The sequence below is a fragment of the Dendrobates tinctorius genome, unplaced genomic scaffold (assembly GCF_039654945.1).
Source record: "Dendrobates tinctorius isolate UK_male_01 unplaced genomic scaffold, ASM3965494v1 ptg000223l, whole genome shotgun sequence".
Classification (NCBI taxonomy): Eukaryota; Metazoa; Chordata; class Amphibia; order Anura; family Dendrobatidae; genus Dendrobates; species Dendrobates tinctorius.
The window spans coordinates 9,203,622-9,230,696 of record NW_027361890.1 but is presented as its reverse complement, the minus strand read 5'-3'; the positions used below and the strand labels follow the sequence as shown (position 1 = coordinate 9,230,696).

The window sequence follows — 27,075 nt, the reverse complement described above, 5'->3', positions numbered from 1 at the left end:
CAAAAACACAAATGCTAAAAGGCAAAGCAGAAAACTTAGCTTTAGAGGAGCAGGAATCAGACTGGTTTCCTAGAAGTCCACAGAGAAATCACCCGCAGGGCAGAAGGGCGTCGGCAGCCTTATATCCAGTCCGTGACTCCACTCAGCCAGTCATCATCATTAGACTCAGGTGCCTGATAATCAGGCTCATTACCTTCCATTACCAGAATAGGGAGTTCACCAGACCTCAGTGACGAAGGGGAAAATGAACTCACAACAGTACCTCCCCCTTGAGGAGGGGTCACCGAACCCTCAACCACGCCACCAGGGCGATCAGGGTGAGCCCGATGAAAGGCACGCACCAATCTTTTGGCATGAATATCAGAGGCAGAGACCCAGGAATTATCCTCCTGACCATAACCCTTCCACTTAACCAAATACTGGAGTCTCCGTCTAGCCAGACGGGAATCCAGTATTTTCTCTACCTCATATTCCATGTTACCTTCAACCAATACAGGGTCTGGAGGTGCCACCCCAGGAACAACTGGTTCAACAAACCTATTCAACAAGGACTTATGGAACACATTATGGATTTTAAATGTGACAGGGAGAGCCAAACGAAAAGAGTCCGGATTAATAATCTCCAAAATCTTGTAAGGTCCAATTAATCTAGGCTTAAACTTAGGAGAAGCCACCTTCATAGCAATGTTTTTTGATGATAACCACACCATATCACCAATCTTAACTGGGGACCAATGGTCCTATGTTGATTGGAAAACCGCTGGGCCTTTTCCTGGGAGAGAGATAACTTATCCACCACTTTGTCCCAGATTTGGTGCATTCTCTCCACCACAGTGTCAACACCTGGGCAGGCAGAAGGCTCCACCTGCCCTGAAGAAAATCGAGGATGAAACCCAAAGTTACAAGAAAAAGGTGACATCAAAGTGGCAGAACTAGCTCTTTTATTTAAAGCAAATTCGGCCAAGGGCAAAAATGAAACCCAATCATCCTGATCAGCGGAAATAAAACATCTCAAATACGACTCCAAGGTCTGGTTTGTTCTCTCTGTCTGCCCATTGGTCTGAGGGTGAAAAGAAGAGGAGAAGGACAACTGAATTCCCAGCTTGGAACAGAAAGTCCTCCAAAATCTAGACACAAACTGAACTCCTCTGTCAGATACAATGTTCTCAGGAATCCCGTGCAAGCGAACCACCTGTTGCAAAAACAGGGGCACCAACTCAGAGGAAGATGGCAACTTAGGGAGTGGTACAAGATGAACCATCTTAGAGAACCTATCACAAATCACCCAAATAACAGTCATTCTCTGAGAGACAGGCATATCAGAGATGAAATCCATTGAAATATGGGTCCATGGCCTCCTGGGGACCGGCAAAGGCATCAACAACCCACTAGAGCGAGAACAAGGTTTAGACCGGGAGCAAGTCCCACAGGACTGCACAAAATTCCTGACATCATGAGACAAGGTGGGCCACCAAAAAGAGCGACTCACCAGATCTCTAGTACCAAAAATACCTGGATGACCAGCCAATGCAGAGCAATGAACTTCAGACATCACTCTCTTCTTCCACTGGTCAGGAACATACAACTTTCCACTGGGACAACGCTCAGGTTTGTCCTCCTGGAACTCTTGCAGATCAAGTCTCAAATCAGGCGAGATGGCAGAAAGAACTACTCCTTCGCCTAAGATGGTAGCAGGCTTGGTCACCACAGGAGAATCAGCAAAGAAGCTCCTAGAGAGGGCGTCTGCCTTGACATTCTTAGTTCCAGGAAGAAAAGAGACCACAAAATCAAAATGTGTAAAAAACAAGGCCCACCTAGCCTGTCTAGGGTTCAAGCGTTTGGCCGACTCCAGGTAAATCAAATTCTTGTGGTCAGTGAGGACCACCACTTGATGTTTAGCTCCCTCCAACCAATGTCTCCACTCCTCAAATGCCCATTTCATGGCCAACAGTTCCCGATTCCCCACATCATAGTTACGTTCAGATGGAGAGAACTTTCGGGAAAAGAAAGCACAGGGATTCATTTTAGATGTTACAGGATCCTTTTGGGACAAAACAGCTCCTGCACCAATATCAGAAGCATCCACCTCTACCTGGAACGGGAGTGAGACATCAGGTTGCCGCAAAACCGGGGCGGAGGTAAATCTTCGCTTCAGCTCCTGAAAGAAAGCAACAGCCTCCGGAGACCAATTCAACACATCAGCACCCTTCTTAGTCAGATCAGTCAGTGGCTTGGCAATACTATAAAATTTTGCTATAAATTTCCGATAAAAATTAGCAAAACCCAAAAACTTCTGGAGGGCCTTCAAAGAAGTGGGCTGAACCCAATCATAAATGGCCTGTACCTTGGCCGGGTCCATTTCAATAGTTAATGGAGACAAAATAAATCCCAAAAATGAAATCCTCTGTACTCCAAAAAGGCATTTCGATCCTTTGACATACAGGGAATTCTCCCTCAAGATCCGGAACACAGTCCGAACATGTTCCACATGAGAATCCCAATCCTTGGAGAAGATCAAAATATCATCCAGATAGATAATCAAAAATTTATCCACAAAGTCCCGGAAAATGTCGCTCATGAAGCACTGGAAGACAGAAGGGGCATTAGTGATCCCAAAAGGCATCACCAGGTACTCAAAATGTCCCTCCTGAGTATTAAACGCCATCTTCCATTCATCCCCCTGCTTAATGCGGATAAGATTATATGCCCCCCTTAGGTCAAGCTTGGTAAACCAGCAAGCACCTCTAACTCTGGAGAATAGATCCGAAATCAGGGGTAACGGATACTGATATTTAATAGTAATTTTGTTGAGGGCACGATAATCAATACAAGGCCTTAAAGAACCATCCTTTTTGGCCACAAAAAAAAAACGGCACCTAAGGGTGAAGAGGATGGTCTAATATGACCCTTCTCCAACGCCTCCTTAATATAGGACCGCATAGCCTCGTGCTCGGGTACAGATAAATTGAAGAGCCGACCCTTGGGAAATTTACACCCCGGGCTCAGTTCAATTGCACAGTCATAACTCCTATGAGTAGGCAAGGACGCAGACTCATTCTCACTAAATACATCATAAAAGTCCGCCAAATAGTCAGGAACATCATGCGACTGAGGAGAGGTGGACAAAACCGGAGCCTCACTACAGGCACACCGACAACCCCAACTCACCACAGACACAGATTTCCAATCCAAGACTGGATTATGAATTTGCAACCAGGGAAACCCCAGAACAATGGCATCATGCAGACCATGTAACACCAAAAATCTGCAATTTTCTTGATGGTCTGGGGCGACCCGCATGACCACTTGGGTCCAAAACTGAGGTTTATTTTTCGCCAAAGGAGTAGCATCAATCCCCCTCAAAGGGATAGGCGTCTGCAGAGGTGTCATAGGAAATCCACAACGATTAGCAAAATCCAAGTCTATTAGGTTTAGCGATGCTCCCGAATCCACAAAAGCCTTGGAGGAAAATGTGGACAGGGAGCAGATCAGAGTAATTGCCAGAAGAAACTTAGGTTGAACACCACCAACAGAAAACGTGTGTGCAAAGCGTTTCTCTCGTTTAGCACAAACAGAAATAATATGCGAGGCATCTCCACAGAAAAAACACAGCTTATTACGCCTTCTGAACTCCTGACGTTGCGCCTTAGACAAAACTCTATCACATTGCATAGGTTCAGACGTCTGTTCTACCGGTGGCAACACCTCTCGTGCAATCCTGCGTTCACGTAAACGCCGATCAACCTGAATGGCTAATGACATAGAATCGTCCAGACCAGAGGGAACAGGAAATCCCACCATAGTATCTTTTACGGCTTCTGACAAACCCTTCTGAAAAAGAGCAGCCAGGGCATTATCATTCCAGGTAGTAAGGACCGCCCACTTTCAGAACTTTTGACAGTACAACTCTGCAGAATCTCGACCCTGGTTCAATGCTAACAGGGTCTTTTCAGCCTGATCAATAGCATTAGGTTCGTCATACAACAACCCCAAGGCTTGAAAGAATGCGTTCACATTAGTCAGAATAGGATCATCTGGTTTCAAAGAAAACGCCCAATCCTGGGGATCGCCACGCAGCAAAGAGATGACAATTTTAACCTGTTGCGCGGAGCTCCCTGACAAGTTAGGCTTCAAGGCAAAAAATAATTTACAATTATTTTTGAAGCTCAAAAATTTAGATCGATCCCCAAAAAATACATCAGGTGTAGGGATCTTTGGTTCAACAGCATGCGAACGAGCAAGGTAGGCGGAAATTCCCCGCACTTCCACAGCGAGCTGCTCCACACGATCAGACAATTGCTTTATCTCCATTGAGAGAAAAAAAAAAAAAATTCCCCCTACGGCCTCAGAGATATAGAGGAAAGAATATACACACTTTTTTTTTTTTTTTAAACACAATTCTTTCCTGCTATTGAGTACCCTAGGATCTGCGGTATGGCGGGTGATTCTGTTATGATTGAGTCACCGTAGGAGGCAAAAACAGAAATGCTAGCTAAGTCCAGAAAACCAGAGAGGTTGGCAGCTATCGGATTGCAGACCCCTGAACCTATCAACACAACTAGCAGTAGCCGTGGGGGGTTCCTACGATGCCCGAGACCCCACGATCACAGCCGGAGAATTAAATAGCCTAAAGACAGAAAGGGAAATCTAAACTGCCCCAGAGCAGACCCCAAAGCAAAAGGCAGCCCCCCACATATAATGACGGTGAAGCAAGAAGAAAGAACACAACACACACAGAAAGATAGACTGAGCAAAGACGGGCCCAAGCTAACTAGATAGGAAAGGACAGGAAGGCTGCTGTCTGCAATCCGTGAAAAACCCTATGAAAATAAGAGCCAACAGACTGACAGTGAAAAAGGCCCTGAAGACGCTAGGCTTCAAAAAGACTGTGTCAGTACTCAGGAATATTCTGAAGACAGAGCAACAGGCAAAAGAAGAATCTGCTCACCCCAGCAGGGAATGGCAGAATCCAGAAAAGCAAGGCAAACAAAAACAAAAACACAAATGCTAAAAGGCAAAGCAGAAAACTTAGCTTTAGAGGAGCAGGAATCAGACTGGTTTCCTAGAAGTCCACAGAGAAATCACCCGCAGGGCAGAAGGGCGTCGGCAGCCTTATATCCAGTCCGTGACTCCACTCAGCCAGTCATCATCATTAGACTCAGGTGTCTGATAATCAGGCTCATTACCTTCCTTTACCAGAATAGGGAGTTCACCAGACCTCAGTGACGAAGGGGAAAATGAACTCACAACAATTAGGGGTATAATAAGATTTTCAACAGAAATCACCCTGAAGCAGTACACTGAAATCCAGGGTTTCCCACAATACCCCCATTCAATATTCTCCCATCAAGGACTCCCAACAGACTGTCACATCCAGATTCAGGCACCTCTAACAGGTAGTATCATCCTGTCTCCAACGTACCATACTTAAATTATCTCTAAACCCCTAAGACCAGTATATGTGCATCCAGATCTGCTCTTCTGTGCAGGGCTACTCACGTAAATCACTATTTTGAGATGTACTCTTCATACCTGTTTGCTAGACCTGGAGCTAATGCACCAAGCTGGCAGACAGCTGCGAGCCATAATTCATGGGACCGCGAGCCACATGTGGCTCCCGAGCTACAGGTTGGGGACCCCTGCCGTATGTTAAGCCTTCCTATATTTTTATATTGTAAGGTAACAGCACCATCTGCTGGCGATTTGGTGTATGCATTCTGGTGCAGTTTGCAATGTGCTATGGGAAGTTTCTAGAGCATTGTGGGATTGTTCCTGTTGCATTGTGGTCTTATTACGATACTGTGAAAGGAACAGCAGCCATTGTTCCTGTATACTCCTGAGGAGAAACCACACCACTCCTTTTTCTGTCATGCTCCTTGTAAACAGCCTGCTCTAAGCATAGTTGGGAAGCCACTATCTATGTGCTACAGGCCTGTGTTTATAAGTATGATTGCTGTGTTACATAGGTAGTCATCACCTTGTATATTACCTCATGTTACTGTGTATTGCAGACTATCTGCATTTTATGCACTGTAGAGGTATATATTCTGAAATGCTCCTGTTATTGCATCTTAAGGTATGTTCCCACGGTCAGTAAATGCTGCGGGTTGGACGCTGCGTACATCCGCAGCGTCCAGATGTTACAGCATAGTGGATGGGATTTCAAGAAATTGGACATGTGGTGCATCCGACCGCAGCATATTTATTTATCTTGGGGAGACGCTCAGTCTCCGCAAGATAGATATCACCAGGGCAATGTATAGGACGTGGTGATTCCTCAAGGTTCAATGAACACATGCGGAATCACCTGCATTCAAAAGCCGGCAGCACTTTGGACACAGAGGACATGTGCTGCGTTCAAAGCTCTGCTGGTTACTCACCGTGGGAAGGTAGCCTTATAGTTTCACCCTTTCCTGCCACATCTACAATCAATCAAAGAAGGTTACCACTTTACAGCCTCTTTCTTACAGAAGACAGGGGATCTAGCTATATGTTTCATTGCACACTGTGCTACTGTGTATGAGGACAGCATACGTTGCATATAAAGAGGCTTAGTTGCCAAAGTGAAAACTGAAAGATTTCAGGAAGCTGCATTCCCTTGTATGATGCTTGTACACCTCTTCTTCACTAAGTTGGTTGTATTAAAAATGCCCTAGTAGAAAATTTGTCATAGATCCTACCTAATTCCGCAAAAAGGTCATAGAATGGGGCTGTACACAACCTCCAAATGCCACTACCCAGAGGCCCGCTTGTTCCATTGCCTATGGGCATGCCCGGTCATCAGACCATTTTGGGTCAGAGTACGACAATTCAACATCACATGTCCGACAAACTTTGCTCCTGACGAACCTCTATGGGCCATTTTTGGATATTTAAAACCAGATAAATACACCTGCTCTCCAGGGGCCCATAAACTACTACATTTGGTGGTGGCAGCAGGTTACTAAGGCAATTCTACAGACATGGATCCACGACCATGCCCCTCCTTTCAAGATCTTTCTAGAAAAACTGTTGTTTCTGTTTCAGATGGATTGGGTTGAGGTCTTGCATAAAGAGGGAAAGGTGCAGTCCTTTTTTGAAACTTGGGAAAGTTTCATCTCCTTGCTTTCACAACGCATCCTGGATGACATGAAAACTTGTTTTCGACCAACAGTCTGGTATTCTGAGCAGATACTAATAGGAGAAACACCTGTATAGTGATATCTCTGGGAGAACCTCTACAGTCATTTTTGGGTGTTGGGGGTCTACTTTGGTGTCATTGGGTCCTGAGTGTAAAGTCAAGCACCCATGCTGTGTGTCCAATATGTAAAAAATGTACTTGTTTCTGACATACTTTCTTCTTCCCTCCCCTTTCCCAGTTTTTCTTTGTTTTTGCTTTACCATCCTTTAAACCAATGCAATTTCTGGAATAGATGTGTTGATATATGTGCCTCAAGCAATGTTTGCATTGATGTCTGTAAGGAAAAATGTTTCTGTTCAATAAAAACAAGGTTTAAAAAATGCCCTAGTAACTTACAACATTAGGGTTATAAGGTGGGGGAATCCTCTTATTATACAGGTCATCCCAGTTAATATGACTGAAGAACACATGATTCTTGATTTCCAGCTGCAAAGAAGTGAGATTACATTAGTATACAATAAAAATCTCACATTTCTTATTCATGTTGATATAATCAACAGACGACTGACTTTAATGTATAAATTATACTAACAACAGCCTGATCCTTTTATGTAAATCAAGATGAAATGCAAGTCTGGGGACCATTGATTATATGTCGTCTTTCTGTTGAGGGTTCAAGGAGCTGACATTTATGATGCTATGTCTTGGTGATACCCACGCTTGTTAGGATAGCTTTCTGCAATTAGAGCTCTTTGTACAACCTCTGCACATCGTTAGTTCTAATTTTCGTTGTGTAATAGAAAATCGAAGACTCAGTTAATTACAGAAATTTTCCAATCTTTGCGCAATACTGAGATCTACTTGCCATCAGAAATATTCAGTATCTCCCCACACAAAGCTGTAAATGACTATTCTCTCTCTGACTAGAAGTCTTTGTGGTCCCAGTCTGCGATTTTAATTTTCTACAAACCTTTGCACTAATGTAAAACTTTCTTGGTTTGTATTGTAAAATTCAAGATACAAAAACTATGAAATAATAATGGTAAATTACAAAATCGGTCTTGGCCCCAAGGCGGCAGTGCTGATCCTTGTGTAGTAGACCCTGGAGAATATCGCAGGTTGCAGTGGTTTTTCCTCCTGGTAGTTGCAGAGGCTGATGGAGGATATTATCATACATTTGTGACACATCTCGGCTATAAAATGGTGGCTGCACCAAAAAAGAGTCAATAAATTATGTCAGAGTTTATCATGTATAGGAACAAGACATGCATATATAAAAGGTTTGATTTGTAACTACTTGAAAGAATATATTAGTGAAAAGCGTAATTAGTAGAGATAAGTGAATTGATTTGATGCAGATCAAATTCCTGTCAAATTTATTACATTTACAGCTCCCTGAGAAGATGAACAATTTGCAATTTGATTTTAACAAATTGATAAAAATAATGCTTTGCACAATTTTACATGCTGCTGAAGCTTGCTTCAGCCAGAGAGAGCTCACATGACCTCATGGGTGGCTGCACAGGCTTCCCAATTGGTATACTATAACCAATCAGGAGGGACTGCAGGCACTATAAAAGCTGAGACAGGGAGTGTAGCAGTAATTATAGGGTGTTATAGGCTAAAGAGAGGACCTGAGTGCACACCTCAGCTTTAACAAAAGGTAAAGTCTAAGAATGTGGGAACAGCAGCTGCACCACCTATCTGGGCAATATTACTAACAAACGCAGGTCATAATTGGCCTTCTTGACTCCAGCAAGCTTATTCGTTGGGAGGAAAGGAGGGTGCCATGGAATACATGCACAGCACTCATCTCATTTTGGATCAGTGTTATGCAGAGTCCACCTTCTCAGACGCCATTTACATTGCAGACTTTCAATTTCGTCAATGAAACCCCTAGCTGTTCTGCCCCTTAGTCACCTAACTAGAGCATTTTGAGGGCTGAGGGACATACATTAGAAAATCTTCTAGTTTTATTGGATGAGATGGACAATCAAACTTTGTACTGGGATGAGATGAAGGACACAATTTCAAAGGCCGCCTTTTAACATTACTAAGATTAGAAGGTGTTCAATACAATTTTAGGAGACCTCTTGTGTTATACAAGTCTTTTCAGGGCATTTGAAGGCTGTGCAGTGTTACGATTTGCTGCAAATCTATAAGCTATGCTTCAAATAAAAAAAATAAATAAACTAAACTGGCAAATTTGAGTTTCAAAATATTTGCGCATCTCTAGCATTTCACCAGTACAATGTCATTATTGGAATCCTACTGCACAAATTGCAATAGTAACACTATAGTCAGAGATTACCATTTATTCAGTTTCATAGAAGGGTTGTGTACTTTTTCAACTCCTTTCTGGAGTATCGTTAAGAGTATAAAAAGGAAGATTTGAGAGAAAGGGTGGCCACAGAGGACCTACTATATCAATGAGTTAGATGAACTGTCCTCTTATTCCTGTCACTGCTGGTTCCTTTTCACAATCTCTGCATATGGGCACTATATAGTGGCACTGCTGGGTAATCCTTCCAAACAATGCATACTAAAACAGTTTGCATAGGTCTGCAACATAGAGATACATGTGGACCAGACCTGGGCAAACTGCGCGCCACATCCGGCCTTCTGGCTGTTCCAGTGCAGACCGAGACAGCAGAAGCGCTGAAACAGTGGCCCATGGGCTGCCCCATGCTCTTACCTGCCTGACAATCCACTGCCGCCCGCTACATTCTCGGGATGCAGATGGCAATGAATGATATTGGTGGAGGATGAAGTTGCCGACTCCATCTTCCACCAATCAGCGTGTGAGACAGCAGTCATGATTACGTCAGTTCATTCCGTCAGCTGTGAACTGTGGAGAGTCAGTTGTATTGGAGATGGGAACTGGAACGAGGCGTATATGTTGCTTTTTTTTCATGTGTATAAGATGTTTGTATGTACAGTGGAGAAAATAAATATTTGATACACTGACAATTTTTCAAGTTTTCCCACCTATAAAGAATGGAGAGGTAATTTTTATCGTAGGTACATTTCAACTGTGAGAGACAGAATCTAAAAACAAAAAACAGAAAATCACATTGCTTGATTTTTAAATACTGTAGTTAAATTGCTTTTTAATGCATTTAACAACCCTAGGGTGCCAACCTTCGCTGTTAGGTGGGTTATCAGTGTATTAGGGTATCATTAGGGTCAGTGTCAGGATTGTCATACCACGCTCTCCAAATATCCTACCTAACTCCCTGGCAACATTCCCCTAGTCTAAACACCTGGGAGGTGTTACTTGTATTTTTCTATAAAAAAAAAAATTTCTTGGAATTTTTTAATCCTATATTAAAAGTAAAATTTTAAGGGATGCTTTTCTTTTTGGTTTATGAGCCTAATCACACCCACTATATACCTGTTTTGGTTTGATACTCCATCCATTCTCTCATTAATGCAGTGAAGTAGTCGTGTGCCTTTAGCAGAGAAACACCCCCAAAACATAATGTTTACACCTTTATGCTTGACAGTGGGGACGGTGTTCTTTGGGTCATAGGCAGCATTTCTTTTCCTCCAAATACGGCGACTTGAGTTAATGCTAAAGCCCTCAATTTTTGTCTCGTCTGACCACAGCACCTTCTCCCAATCACTCACAGAATCATCCAGGTGTTCATTGGCAAACTTCAGACGGGTCGGCACATGTGCCTTCTTGAGCAGGGGGACCTTGTGGGCACTGCAGGATTTTAAACCTTTACGTCGTAATGTGTTACCAATGGTTTTCTTGGTTCCCCCATGTAGTTTTAGGCTGATCTCTCATTTTTCTCATGATCAAGGATAACCCACGAGGTGAGATTTTGCATGTTGCCTCAGATCGATGTTGATTGACAGTCATTTTGCATTTCTTCCATTTTCTTACTATTGCGCCAACAGTTGTCTCCTTCTCACCCAGCGTCTTACTTATGGTTTTGTAGCCTATTCCACCTTTATGCAGGTCTATGATTTTGTCCCTGACATCCTTATGAAGCTCTTTGGTCTTGCCCATGTTGTACAGGTTAGAGTCTGACTGATTGAGTCTGTGGACAGGAGTCTTTTATAAAGGTGATTATGTAAGACAGCTGTATTTAATGCAGGTAACGAGTTGATTAGAAACATCTAACTGGTCTGTAGGAGCCAGAACTCTTAATGGTTGGTAGGGTATCAAATACTTATTTCTCACTGCAAAATGCAAATAAATTTATATAATTTATACAATGTGATTGTCTGGATTTTATTTTATATTCTATCTCTCAATGTTAAAATTAACCTTTCTTTAAAATTATAGACTGTTCATGTATTTGTCAGTGGGTAAACTTACAAAATCAGCAAGGGATCAAATACTTTTTTCCCCTACTGTATATAGCAGGGTTTGGGGAGGCTCAGAGTATTTGGTAGGCTATGTGGGGCTCATGCTGTACATACCAGGCTATGTGGGGCTCATTCTGTACATAATAGGCTACGTGGGACTCATGCTGTACATAAGAAGCTATGTGGGGCTCATACTGTATATAAAGGAGTGATGTGGGGGGCTCATACTATATAGAGAGAGGCTATGTGAGGGCTCATACTGTATATAGGAGGCTGTGTGAGGGCTCATACAGCATATAAGGGGATGTCAGCATACTTAATTATGCTCAATATTAAGTGATGCAAATAATATTATAAAGTAATTATAATTAATATATTAATGTTGAGCAGAATTCATTTCAGCCTATTGGTTCATTACAGTCACGGTTTCTCACGTGGCCTGTGGGTAAAATGAATCGTTCACCCAGATATAGACTATTTCTCCCACTAAAACTTCCCTGTTCCAGTCTAATACATTAATATGTTTGCATCTTTAAGTTTTTTCCCATCCCCTAGTCTAGACATGCAACCTCCCAACTTGGCTCGTGATTAGGAGCCATCTTCCAAACTGCTTGGTTTTTTTGGATGAACCTCTCTGTCCTGTTCATTCCCAGTATCCTATTTACCGTATATACTCGTGTATAAGCCGACCCCCCTAAATTTTCCACAAAAAAACTTGGAAAACCTTTTGTCTCGCTTATAAGCCTAGGATGGAAAATGCAGCAGCTACTGGTAAATTTCAAAAATAAAAATAGATGCCAATAATAGTAAAATTAATTGAGACATCAGTAGGTTAAATGTTTTTGAATATCCATATTGAATAAGGAGCCCCATATAATGCTCCATACAGTTCATGATGGCCCCATAAAATGCTCCACACAAAATACACCCCATATAATGCTGCACAATAGCTAATACCCCCATAAGATGCTCTATAGAATAATATGCCCCATATGCTGCCCCATAAAGGTTATGGCCCCATAAGATATTCCATAGATTATGCCCCATATGCTGCCCCATAAGATGCTCCATAGATTATGCCCCCATATGCTGCTCCATAGATTATGCCCCCATATGCTGTTCAATAGATTATGCCCCCATATGCTGCTCCATAGTTTATGCCCCCATATGCTGCTCCATAGATTATGCCCCCATATGTTGTTCCATAGATTGTGCCCCCATATGCTGCTCCATAGTTTATGCCCCCATATGCTGCTACATAGATTATGCCCCCATAATATGCTCCATACATTATGCCCCCATATGCTGTTACATAGATTATGCCCCCATATGCTGCTCCATAGTTTATGCCACCATATGCTGCTCCATAATTATGCTCCCATATGCTGCTCCATAGATTATGCCCCCATAAAATGGTCCATAGATTATGCCCCATATGCTGCCCCATAAGATGCTCCATAGGTTATGCCCCATAAGATGCTCCATAGATTATGCCCCAAAGATGCTCCATAGATTATGCCCCCATATGCTGCCCCATAAGATGCTCCATAGGTTATGCCACATAAGATGCTCCATAGATTATGCCCCAAAGATGCTCCATAGATTATGCCTCATAAGATGCTCCATAGATTATGCCCCCATATGCTGCTCTATAATTATGCCCCATAAGATGCTCCATAGAATAGCCCCCCATATGCTGCTGCCGCAGCAAATTAAAAAAATGACATGCTCGCCTCTCGTCACGTGGTACCGCTCATTAAAATCATAAATATGCGCATATTCATGACTTTAATAAGCGGTACCACGTGACTGCTGAAGGAAGGAGCCTGAGCCCGCGAGAAGGAGGGCTGCAGAGACCAAGCCAGGGGGGTAAGTATGACCTGACACCCCCGCTCCCCCTCCCCCGCCGACCCCCTGATATATGACTCACGTATAAGCCGAGAGGGGGACTTTCAGCCCAAAAAAATGGTTTGAAAGTCTCAGCTTATACGCGAGTATATATGGTAATAGTCTGTGGCCACAAGAGTCTTTTAGGAGCTTGGCCTCACAGTGGTTACTGAGACAGGAGGTGATATTATCACTTGATTGACAGATTAGGACAAAAGAATAAAAATGGAAAATGAATGCACTCATGCTTAGTCAATGCTGTACCTGTTACACAAATCGTATACTCTTTTCTTACTGATCCTACACTTTAGGAAGAACTGTGGCAAAGAAATAGGTGAAGTGTGAACTAAGAGGTGGACAGACGCGTAGGACAAGTTGTACGAAAAAGACACAAGTCTATGACCTTTGCACTCAGGCCAAGATTTCTCAATATGCCCCCACCTCCTGTTAAGCAGCTGCAAGCAAGCACCATACCATAATTTAGCGAAAGAGAAGTGGCAATGGAACAGGAGTCATAGAAAGAGTGAGTTTTGAATAAAATGCTAGACGTAATGTATTCTCTGCTCAATGTCAGATACTTGCCAGTCCATAAAGCATCTCATATAGGACTGCACCCAGACACCACCAGTCTACTGTGCGATCATATGGCTGTTTTCTTAGAACTTCTGGTGCCAGATACTTAAAAAAATAAAGTTATAAATGTAAGATATTTTACCCCACTACCACAAGCCATCATTGCTCAAGTAATTTGATGTTTTGCCATTGTGTTAAAACTGTCATAATATATAAGAAACCTCTATATTATCATAAAAAAATGAATATAAGTAAATACCTCCGGTGTTCCGCAGAAAGTGCTGGTGGTCTCTTCTGGTTCCATCCCCTCTTTACAGAGTCCAAAATCAGTCAGCACCACATGGCCCTGAGTGTAAGAGAAGTTAATCTACAGTGGGTACGGAAAGAAATCAGACCACTTTAATTTTTTCACTCTTTGTTTCATTGCAGCCATTTGGTAAATGCAAAATAGTTCATTTTTTTTTCTCATTACTGTACACTCTGCACCCCATCTTGACTGAAAAAAACAGAAGTGTAGAAATTTTTGCAAATTTATAAAAAAAGAAAATCTGAAATATCACATGGTCATAAGTATTCAGACCCTTTTCTCAGTATTGAGTAGAAGCACCCTTTTGAGCTAGTACAGTCATTCTTGGGAATGATGCACCAAGTTTTTCACACTTGTATTTGGGGATCCTCTGCCATTCTTCCTTGCAGATCCTCTCCAGTTCCATCAGGTTGGATGGTGAACGTTGGTGGACAGCCATTTTCAGGTCTCTCCAGAGATGCTCAATTGGGTTTAGGTCAGGGCTCTGACTGGGTCAGTCAAGAATGGTCACAGAGTTGTTCCGAAGCCACTCCTTTGTTATTTTAGTTGTGTGCTTAGAGTCATTGTCTTGTTGGAAAGTGAACCTTCGGCCAAGTCTGAGATCTAGAGCACTCTGGAAGAGGTTTTCATCCAGGATATCTCTGTACTTGGCCACATTCGTGTTTCCTTAAATTGCAATCAGTTGTCCTGTCCCTGCAGCTGAAAAACAGCCCCATAGCATGATGCTGCCACCACCATGTTTCACTGTTGCGATTGTATTGGGCAGGTGATGAGCAGTGCCTGGTTTTCTCCACACATACCGCTTAGAATTATCACCAAAAAGTTCTATCTTCCTCTCATCAGACCCTAGAATCTTATTTCTCATAGTTCGGGAGTCCTTCATGTGTTTTTTAGCAAACTCCTTTTGGGCTTTCATATGTCTGGCACCGAGGAGAAGCTTCCGTTGGTCCAATCTGCCATAACGGCCCGACTGATGGAGGGCTGCAGTGATAGTTGACTTTGTGGAACTTTCTCCCATCGCCCTACTGCACTTGTGGAGCTCAGCCACAGTGATCTTGGGGTTCTTTTTTAGCTTTCTCACCAAGGTTCTTCTCCCATGATCACTCAGTTTGGCTGGACGTCCAGGTCTAGGAAGACTTCTGGTGGTCCCAAACTTCTATTTAAGGATTATGGAGGCCACTGTGCTCTTAGGAACCTTGAGTACTGCACAAATTCTTTTTTATCCTTGGCCAGATCTGTGCCACAATTCTATCTCTGAGCTCCTTGGCCAGTTCCTTTGACCTCATGATTCTCATATGGTCTGACATGCACTGTGAGCTGTGAGGTCTTATATAGACAGGTGAGTGCCTTTACAAATCAAGTCCTACTAGTTTAATTAAACACAGCTGGACTCCAATGAAGGAGTAGAACCATCTCAAGGAGGATCACAAGGAAATGGACAGCATGTGACTTAAATATGAGTGTCTGAGCAAAAGGTCTGAATACTTATGACCATGTGATATTTCAGTTTTTCTTTTTTAATAAATTTTCAAACATTTCTACATTTCTGTTTTTTCAGTCAAGATGGGGGTGCAGAGTGTACATTAATGAGAAAAAAAATGAACTTTTTTGAGTTTACCAAATGGCTGCAATGAAAGAGTGAAAAATTTAAAGGGGTCTGAATACTTTTCGTACCCACTGTATGAGTCTCAGCTTAGAACTGCACACTATATACAGTAGAAATCTATAAATAATGTTTTGTTTTGTATATCAGATATCACATATTCTCACTTTTTTTGTCCCCTACCTGGCTGTCAAGCAGGATATTTTCTGGCTTTAAATCTCTAGAAAAAAAGGAAACAGCCATTGAGTTACAGTGGAAGTAATTTCCAAGAATAATTTGCATCTTATGTTATACATCCCATTCTTTCAAAAGCGAATGCAAATGTATGCCTGCACAATTGTATACATCTCCCTTCATTTACCGTATATTATTAATTTAAGATCAATTAGAATTCATCAGTTTAGAGAAGTTAGATCAGTTTAGGCTGTAAAAATTATGAATATAATTTACTATAATGGGGTCAATAATAACACCAGTAGTAGTTTAATTAGATAACGGTTGTGAGAGAAGGCAAAAGGACAATATTCATTATCTGCTTTACGTAGATTACAGATATGGTGATAATGCAATTTATGGAGTTATGTAAACTGACATACAAATATAAAGCAGAATACATGAATATTTCTCCAAATAAAATTTTTGCCCTTGTATGCCATACATGAACATCTGCCCAAGTAAAGCTTCATTTTCACATCATATTACATACCAAATTACACGCCATCAAATATGTGAGTGAGGCTTTACTAAATCCCCAGATTTCAATATTTTTGAGGGGAAAAGAATGAATAGGCAGAAATACAGTTAATATAAAAAAATAGTAAGTACACTGCATTCAGCTGAGCTCCAGGGCTGGAATAAAGGTTAAAGGGTTGGTCTGTTACCTATGTCCTTTCTTACCTAGCCACTTTTCTGATTAGCTTTGTTGTATAATAACCTACATTGCTCCCTATTTAGCAATTCCCCAAATATGTTTTTTTACTTCACTTCCTGTGATCTTTCTTTTGAGAGGAGTCTCAAATGTTCTGTTACACCAGGCTGGGATTGCACTCTCTACCCTGTAGCGTCTATCACCTCTCCTGGAGCAGGACTTCATCAGGTGACAGTTACTACAATGTCTTGCGTCGCTGCCCTCGGAAGGTGTCATGGATCCATGGTGATAAACGCTGTGGGAGAGGTGAGTGCAGCTTCGACACTCTGCTTCTATCTCCTTTATCTTCTAACTGTTACACACTTGTCCCGGGTATTCTGGGCTCCTTCCCAAATGTCTACTGCCCTCTGCTATGCTACAAGTCAGATTTTTCTGGGTGCCTGGAGTGGATCAATGATATTATTTATTAAGGCCCATTTAGACATAAACCTGTTTCTTGGGATTGTGACTCTAGACCAGGGGTGGGTAATTAATTTTCCCGAGGGGCCACATGAGAGACCATGACTGTTGTGGAGGGCAGAATAGCTTGAAATTAATTCTCAATATTACTTTATTAATATTAAATGTATCACTTATTATTGAGCATAATTAAGTATGCTGACACCCCAATATATATCTTTGAACCCCCCCACAGCCCCTTATATACAGCATGAGCCTCACACAGCCTACTACAAATGCAACATGAGCCCCACACAGCCTCCCTATATACGGCATGAACCCCACACAGCCACCCTATAAACGGAATGAGCCGCACACAGCCTCCCTATATACGGCATGAGCCACACACAGCCTCCCTATATACGGCATGAGCCCCACACAACCTCCCTATGTAATGCATGAACCCCAGTTTCCCATATACTGCATTAGGCCCCACACAGCCTCCCCATAAACTGCATGAGCCCCACATAGCCTTCTTATATACAGCATGAGCCCCACAGTCTCTCCACATACAGAATGAGGCCCCACACAGCCTCTCATATACTGCATGAGGCCCCCACTGCCTCCCTATATACTGATTGAGCCCCACACAGCCTCCCCATATATTGCATGACAGTATACAACCTTCCCATAGCCTCACCATTTGCAGCATGTCACCCCTATAGCCTCCTCGTGTGCAGCATGATACCCCCATAGCCTCACCAGGTGCAGCATGTCACCCCCATAGCCTCCCCATGAGCAGCATGATACTCCCATAGCCTCTCCATGTGCAGCATGATACCCCCATAGCCTCCCTATGTGCTGCAAGATACCCCCATAGCCTCCCCGTGGGCAGCATGACACCCCCATAGCCTCCCCGTGTGCAGCATGTCACCCCCATAACCTCCCCGTGTGCTGCATGTCACCCCCATAGGATCCCCATGTTCACCGCCATAGGATCCCCATGTTCACCCCCATATTCATACACATGAAAAAAAACACCACATACTCACTTCGGTCCTGTTCCCAGGCGCCTTGCTTCTGTTGCTGTCTCCAATGCGCTGACTCTCTGGTGGTACACAGTTGATGCAATGACATGACGTCATCGCTGTTTCACACGCTGATTGGTGGAGGAAGTGGCCGGAGGCCCCTCCTCCACCAATGCTGACTGTGGGAGACAGCGTGTGAGCGGGCGGGCACAGTGCAGCCTACGGACCTCAAGTTTTCAGCCCCACGGCTGTCTTGGTCCGTGGGCTGGACTGAGAGAGCCAGAGGGCCAGATGTTGCCCGTGGGCCGCACTTTGCCCAGGTCTGCTCTAGAATATACTCGGAATGTTCCTCCTTCTGTGTATACTGTGCTTTACTTGTTTTAATCACTGCTGGGTAACTGTTAAACAAGATGTCATTAAGGGAAAGAGACAAAAGCAGTGAGTGACACCAGCGCCACCTCCTGATGACGATTCATTTGAGGACGGTAGTTGAAGGTGTGGGGTGGCGCTGGTGTAATGCAGAACTTCTATCACCGCACCCTGATGGTGATTCATTTGAGGGTGATAACAGAATATTATAGGTAGATGGTTGACCCAGCTGAGGGGAAGGAATTTTTTTCCCTATGGAGAAAATTGGCTTCTACTCTGTGGGTTTTTTGCCTTCCCCAAGATCAACAATGCAGAACAGCTGCACTAAAAATAGGCTGAACTAGATGGACATAAGGTCTTCCTTCAGCCTTCAAAACTATGTTACTATGATGGTAGAAGTTGTGGGGTGGCGCTGGTGTCACTCACTGCGTCTATCTCTGCCCTCTGATGATGTCTTGTTTCACAGAGATAGATACAGGGAGCCAGGGCTGTGTTCACCTCTCCTACAGCATCTATCACCATGGATCCAGGACATCTTCAGAGGGTAGATAAGCAAGAAACTATAGTAACTATAGGGTCGTCCTACGATGACGTCCTGTTCCAGAAGGTGCGATAGACATGACTTAGGAAAGTCTGACTGACGGCTTCACTGTAATGACCCCTCCCAAAAACCCACACTTACCCCTTCTTAACTTAAATAAGACACGACTGCGTGACATTGGATGTAAAAGGCCACAGCAGCCCCGTTTATTAACACCAAACAAGCAATAACATTTTATCCATAAACGTAGAAATATTCCATAAACATAACCACCAGCAAAAGGAGGGAGGGTAAATGAAGAGTCCATTGTACATGATTGCAACACCAGCTCCACCACGTGCCCTCAGCCGCACCACACCGGCTCGAGGACACCCAGCCGAGTGTTGCCCAACCAATGTCCTGCTGGGACCCAGCCCAGCAGGGACCCACGTTAACATGCCCCGCTGTGACCCAACACAGCAGGGTCCCACGTTAACATGTCCCGCTGTGACCCAGCACAGCTGGGACCCACCTTAACCAAGTATACCATTGCACCACCAGGGGTAACCCGCTCCTGCACTGGGTTCACCCCCCCGCTCTTTGTGCAATCCACCGACTTCAAATACCCCCCTCCTTTCCGCCGACTGCTGCGACAACGTCAAACCTCTTCTTCTCTTCACCATGTCGATCTCCAGAAGATCCTTAAATTAGGGCGGGAGGGCGGGACGATTCCGGACGTCTGCAAGGTAAGGAATGACCATCCCCCCACAGTTCTGCCCTATATATCCATCCCACAACTGACCACTCCCTGCCAACTCACATTGCACAATAAGCCCCATAGCTCCAACCCACACCTTCCCCACAAACACAAAGCACTACTGACCACTCCCTGCCAACTCACATTGCACCATAAGCCCCATAGCTCCAACCCACACCTTCCCCACAAACACAAAAGCACTACACCTTACCCTTCACTAACCCTCAGGCCTAGCATCCCTCCTTAGTCATGTGCGCCCTCCCTGTAGCCCCTTCGGGGCAGGTGTCCGGGCTTGCCTCTCCTGTGAGACTCCTCGCAAACAAAACGTCAAAGGAATTCAAGTAAAAAAATCACATGTAGGGGTTAGCTAGATAGTGAGAAGTGCAGGGCATTTTATAATAAAGCCACTTACATAAGTGATTATGGTGTAAAGATATTTAAAAAGGACATTTTAGGTGCCAAACCAACCATTTAATTGAAGATTAGTTGAATGGCAATAATAGAGGAAGCCAGTGTGCTGCAGCCTTGATCCGGCCCTGATTACATGTGACCTTATTCTACTGCTGTCACCCCAGCACTAAACAGCCGCCGATTATCTTCTCGTTTGCTGATCGACAGTCATTTTATAGCCTATTTACATTAATACTTTGTCAAGGATAGAATTGCAGATGCAGTATGTCCGATTATGACAGCTCTTGACATAATGTAAGAAAATCATCCCCAAGTTTAATGTACAGTATATTAAATTGTAATGTGCCAATTTAGTGATAGTCTGGAAAGCTATATTATTTTTCTCTACTCGCATGCTATTACATTTTACTGAAAGGTCTTATTCATAAATTGTGTTTTTGATGCAGAAAAAAGCAGTTTTCAGTACCAGCAAAGTGAACGAGATTTCTGAAATCTCAGTGACATGCTGCTTAATTTTTTTCCTTGCAGATTTCAACATTCAAAGCATTTTTTCAAATCTTTAGCAAGTCAATTCTTTTGGCGTTTTTACAGCATTTTTGACCCATTCAGATGATTAGGAAAAAAAGCAAGTAAAAAAACAGTAAAAAAAAAACCTGCTGCAAATACTAAACGTGTGTTATATATTTCTTTAGGCAGTAATTTTTCCTGAACCGTACCTGTAGATGATGTTTTGAGAGTGTAGATAGCCGATAGCACTGGCCACTTCCGCAGAATAGAAACGTGCCCGTGGCTCCAGGAAAGAACGCTCCCTTTGCAAGTGGAAAAACAGCTAAATATAGAGAGAAGAAAGATTCTGTACCATGGAGAAAAAGCCTTCTTATTTTTATTAATATTAAAGGAGAAATTGGTTGTAAATATTGCAACACCATTGAACCAGGAGATCTTGTGTGACTCTGATTGCCTCTATAAATGGTAACCTATTACATAGTATCTTCCTTGGGCCAAGTATTAGGAAATGAAAAGATTAGCTAATTTATAAGAAATAATGATCATTGCTGGAATCATTCTGCAAAAGGGTGATGTGTAATTGAAAAACACGGCACTACATACGAGTGTTTGTCTCTCAGACCCATTCTCATCATAACTAATAGATGAGGAATATAGCTGGACAGCTTTGATACCCCCATTGTTGAGTGGTAAGGAAACATCACATAAATGACCATACTTGTGATTTAATCATTGTCATCTCGTTATGACAAAATGGTGATCAATTATGGTAATTAATGTTCTAAGGCCCCAGTTCATCAAAATTCATTCATCAGAATTCTGGCATAAATTGCTTTGAAAAGTCACAAATATTTTGGTGGAACTTGAAATTACACAAACATTAGTGACACGTGGCATTTTCATGCCAGTTTCTCCCAGCTATGCAAAAATGGGCCAAGCTGGGGTGTGACAGGATCACGCTGGGGTGTGTCACCATGGATCATCTAATTCAGAGACTGATGTAAGAGTTCTGGCGTGGAGCAGAGAGGCGCCCACCGCTCATCACGCATTCCTGATTAATGAAGACGTGAATACCAATCAGGAGCAATTTACTCCACCACGCCTTCTCATCCAGACCAGCGAGAAAATCGTCGGTCTTGATAAATCGGGACCTAAGTGCCTGTATCCACCTTATTTTTAATCAGTTGGGTGAATGTACAGGACACATGAAAGAACATATTGAATACAGTACACAGATAAGACAGCATCATTACCCTTTCCAACACAATTGAGCTGAGACCTCTCTATTGCCACACCCAGTGGCTGCTTTCACTAGCTGTGGCCACTTCGCAATTTTACCCCAACTGCTGCTAATAACTGCAATGCAGCCGCAATATGTGAATGCAGTACAGGGCTCAAAATCACTTAAATTTTACTGGTAACTGACTTAAAGGGAATCTGCCAGGTCATTTTTGTGTAGTATCCTAAAATAGGACTTGGGCAGACCTTTTAGGATATGTAACTTTTTTTTCTCTACGTGGCCCCCATGGTGTTACTGTAAACTCCGGACAAATTTGTCTCATGCAGGCAAGTCAAGCATGTGTAAATTGCAAATAAATATTCACCCATTACCCCACCCATAATCCTGCACTGGTGTCACTGATACAGTCAGGCTGCCGTATGCCCTAGGATCGTATCGCAATCCTTGGACTGGCCGTCTGCTCTCCTTACCTGAGAGTGACAACTGCATAGAAATACATGCTGTCACACTCATGTCAGGAGAGAAGATGGCTAGTCCTAGGATTGCGAAGCGATCATTGGACGAGTAACATAGCAGTCTGGCTGCATCCAATCAGTGATACTGGCTGGGAAGGTTGGGCAGGATTATGTGGGGGAAAGGGGTGAATATTAATTTTACATTTGCTTGACTTGCCAGCGTCCACTTAAATACAAAATTAATTTTCATCCCTACCCCCGCACGTAATCCCACCCACCTCTCCTGGCCAGCATCACTGATTCAGTCAGGCTGCTATGTTGCTCACCTGAGGATCACATCGCAATCCTCAGACTGGCCGTCTGCTCCCCTGACATGAGCATGACAGCTTGTATTTCTAAGCAGCTGTCACTCTCAGGTCAAGAGAGCAGATAGCGATGCAATCCACAGGTGAGTAACATAGTCGCCTGACTGAATCAGTGATGCTGGCCGGGAGAGGTGGGTGGGATAATGTGCGGGGGTAGGGATGCGATCCTCTGGTATATGGCAGTCTGATTGAATCAGTGACGCCAGTGCAGAGGGGTAGGCTGGATTTTCGGTGGGGGGAGGGGGCGAGTATTCATTTTCCATTTACATATGCTTGACTTGCCAGCGCGAGACAATAAATTTGTCTGGGGCTTACAGGAACACAAAGGGGCCACATATAGAAATAAACGCTACATATCCTGAAAGGGCTGCCCAATCCCTATTTCAGGCTATTAGTATACTACCCAAAATCACCTGATAGATTCCCTTCAAATTGCTTCTAATGGTAACAGGATTTTTAGCATGGTACCTTGAAAGAAAAGTAATCTGAGGACGCCTGGTTATATGAAAGGCTAGGCAGCACATGGTTCTGGATTATACTAGAAAATAAGTACTTATCTGTGAATGCAGTCTCACCTCTCCTCCATTTACATAGTCCAGGACAAAATAGAGTTTTTCTGGGGTTTGGAAGGAGTAGTGTAATCCCACAAGGAATGGATGCTTTAGGTTCTTCAGCAAAACATTCCTCTCAGCCATGATGTGAGATTGCTGATAATGAACAGGAAATACTGTTATAAGCTCAGAAATTAGAATAAATGTGGCTGCTAGAATATGAATGATGACATACCTCTTTTCTCTTTAGAATGGTCTTCTTCTGTAGAACCTTCACAGCGTAGAACTTGTTGTCACTTTTACGCTTGGCCAGCAGGACCTGTTAAAAGTAAACCTTCTTTAGTTGGTAAACCAAGATTTCACAATACTAACTGCATATACAGTATTTTTTTCATAGAGGAGCCTGGTGTGCTCTGAAAATCTAGTCAGAATAGCTGCACTATTTTGATACTAAGCATGTTGCGAGACCAGGCCTGATAGCGTTCATGACCTGAAAACCACGCCTCTTGCCTGATAGCATCTTGTCTTTTCTAATTAGCCTGGGACAATGTCATTGTTGTGGCAAGATGTACAAATTTGACCGTGCCAGGCTAGCAAATCAAAAGAACCACAAATTCTGTCAAGTAGGAAGCTGTTTTCAGGGCTCCCATCCGGTGTTCACAGATAACTAACGTTGCTGCCTGAAGTAGGTCCTCTGAATTGATTCTTACCAACTCCACTCATGAATCCAACTGTATTCAGGTTCTGTACAGCCTGCTTAACCACCACAGCTTGTACTGAGCAATGGAGATCAAGAGCAGTAAGAATGGTAGGCATGGTACTAATTAAGGAATGTGCCTCTGACTGCGGAACCCATATGGCTAAAGTTAGAGGGAAATACTGTTCAGTGCCCAATTCCCCCCTTCCACCACTCGCCAAGTGATGCACTAATTGGGACGCCCAACTGACCAATGGGATGAAAGGGGAAGGGACGTCCAGCCACACCTACATGGGTTAAATTCAGGTGCTCGAGGTCAGTGCCTTTCTCTTTTCCCCCCGGCTGACATCTAGAAGACCCTAGAACCCCCTGCAGCCATGTCTGAAGCCTGATGTAAGCCCTGCGGCAGAGAGCAGCACAGGAAGGTGAGCACTGGCTTCATGACCTTATTACTGGCCTCGGTGCTCACCTCCCTGTGCCCTCTCCAGACTCCCTGTCCATGCCTTTGGCCGTGCCTCTAGTGTCAGCTAACTCCCCCAGGGCACCATCCATTAACACCCCTCCAGACCTCTGCCTTGGCCGTGCTGTCCAGATGGCCTCCCCTGGGGCGGCCTCTCCTCCTATCGGGTCTCGCGTCCCCGTACCCCTGCATCTCCTCACCTGCGGCGGTCCCATGTGCTGTTGATCTGTATCCTGCATTGAGGGACCGTGCTCCTCGCCAGGGCCGCCCAATGCGCCCCTGCCTTCAGCTGGTGCTCTGGCTGCTGGCCCTCCAGTGCGGGAAGGCAGGCAGTCTGCTCGTTTCCCTGGCCACCGGAGTGGCTCCGGGTCGGCAACGGGGCAGCTCCGCATCTGCGCGCTTCCCGGGTGCAGACCAGGACGCGCCGGGCCCTGGCTGTCTCCGCCTATCTTCTGGCATGTCATGGCCGGGCTTTGCCCACAACCATGCGTCACGTCTGGTCCCCTCCAAGCTCTCGGGTCTAGTGATGGGCAGTCCGGCTCTTTTTTGGATCCTAAATGGATCCCTATTGCACACATGTTCAGGCATCTGAAACTCCGCCCACCTACCGCATAAACCCCGCACACTTTCTAGGAACTAATTAAATTGCTGAGTGGGCAGAGTTTTGTTCGGGTGGGCGGAGTTACGTCTGCGGAACACCGGGATTTTACACCCAGTGAGAGCCATTCAGGGATTTTAATGTCTCTCACTGGGGTGCCTGCTCCCATCATTCACAGCAGGGAGCTGGATCTTTGGGTCGGATCGTTCGCGAACGACACATCACTACCCGGGTCAGCTCTTGCCCATCCAGCACCATTCCTCCTGCAGGCGCAGCCGCACTGCCTTCACAGAGGAACAGGGAGACGGGCCATAGGTCACTCCATACAGCTGCAGAGCACGCTGATCGGTTCAACCCAACCGATGAGTGCACCCTCCAGCTACATCAAGCCTGCAGCACTGTAAATGCACCAATCACCAGTGATGCACCAAAAACACCCCCAATAAATTCCCAAGCAGCAGCCAATAAAGGAGATACAATACCCCACCCCCTTCCATTCACAATCCATAGTATAGCACCACAATATGGTAATTTTTTACCACCCCCATGTTGTATAGCACAACGTTAATTATGGCCCATAACCCAGAAAATGAACAACTTACCACAAATAAAAATGCCCCCAGCACACCCCCATAGCCGCAGCAGATATAGGCATTTATGCAATTGGTCCTCCCCATTCTCCTCTGACAATTCCCACCATCATTCCCGCTGTCCCAGTAACAGACGCTCTTCCCATTACCACAGCAGACACAGCTCACATGGGAGCCGCTGCAGATCTCGGCACTCTAGATGGCGTTCCTCATCCACATCAGAATTGTTTGACGCATCAGACAGTCCTGGTAGACAGGCTAGGGCACTCGACAGATGTCAGCGGTCGCGTGCTCCATCCTTGGCTGCTAGCCGGGGAGAACAATCCCCATTTCCCAGGGCCTCCAGCCAATACAATCATCAGACCATCGCACAAGCGGGAGCCGGAGTTGCTCCATCACCTGGAGTCACACAGGCTCGAGCACACGACGGATACCAGCAGTCACATGTTCCATCCTTGCCTGCCAGCCGGGGAGAACCATCCCCATCTCCCAGGGCCTCCAGCCAGTACAACCACCATACCATCAAACAAGCAGGCGCCGGAGTTCCTTTATCATCTGGAGTCACTCAGGCTCATGTACAGATGCCAACTGTCATGGGCTCCATTATTGGCTGCGAGCCATGGAGACCCATCCCCATCTCACAGGACTTCCGGCCAAGTCAAGCACCAAACCATCATCAAAGGGGGAGTCGGAGTTCCTCCATCACATGGAGTCACCTGTCCTGCGTCAGATAGCAGTGAGTGTCTAGAAGTCAACGAACACCACACCATACAGAGCGCGGTGCATGACACAGGGGAGAACGAGCTAATCTCAGCTATTAAAGCGCTAGTTCAACAGTTGATTTGCCCATGCGGGTCAACCAACAGAAAGACGACACCTCAGCAAGGGAGCTTGCACAAAGACGTGTTTTTCTGCAGAATTAGCCTGCTAGGTGCACACACAGACCAAGAGACTAGACAAAAAATATGGAACAATGACTTCGTCGACATATGGTCGCTGTTGTCAGCCGACCAACAGACCATAGATAGGGAAAGGCGGGCAAGCGAATGGTTATACAATAGAAATAAACCAATAATAGCACAAACAATGAATAACTGGCTGCAGGCGTTCACAGTACTAGCCTGTATTATGGGCCAAAAGCATCCGGAACGCTGCTCCGAATTATATATCAAGACCTGATATATAATAATTCATATAAATCCCATGGGAGTTCTGCCTGGCAGCAGTATTATGAGGAGTTCCTCAGGCGGCTGATCTAGGCTGGGGAGTTAAAGTGACATGTGTGGCTACAACTGATGTTGTCACAGAATCAGCCCCCCTTTTCATCTACGACCACTAACTATTCCGCATCTGCAGGTCAACACTCAATGGTCATACAAAAACCCAGGGTCTGCTGGCTATTTAACGAAGG

The 27,075-nt window shown here is 44.4% G+C and overlaps 1 protein-coding gene across 3 annotated transcripts in view; it reads right to left on the bottom strand.

Moving 5' to 3' along the window:
- Positions 1 to 27,075, bottom strand: part of SGK2 (serum/glucocorticoid regulated kinase 2) — a 186,461-nt gene that overhangs the window by 69,594 nt on the left and 89,792 nt on the right. For all 3 annotated transcript variants that reach the window (XR_012222375.1, XM_073555322.1, XM_073555321.1), the window contains exons 4-11: positions 23,555 to 23,638; positions 23,344 to 23,475; positions 20,918 to 21,030; positions 15,994 to 16,030; positions 14,160 to 14,246; positions 13,910 to 14,005; positions 8,172 to 8,327; positions 7,517 to 7,606 (exon numbers count right to left, since the gene is read on the bottom strand). Coding sequence is in view for 2 of the 3 variants with exons in the window: in XM_073555322.1 (XP_073411423.1) it covers positions 7,517 to 7,606; positions 8,172 to 8,327; positions 13,910 to 14,005; positions 14,160 to 14,246; positions 15,994 to 16,030; positions 20,918 to 21,030; positions 23,344 to 23,475; positions 23,555 to 23,638 (795 nt within the window). In the remaining variant the exon portion in view is untranslated. The remainder of the gene's footprint in view (positions 1 to 7,516; positions 7,607 to 8,171; positions 8,328 to 13,909; positions 14,006 to 14,159; positions 14,247 to 15,993; positions 16,031 to 20,917; positions 21,031 to 23,343; positions 23,476 to 23,554; positions 23,639 to 27,075) is intronic.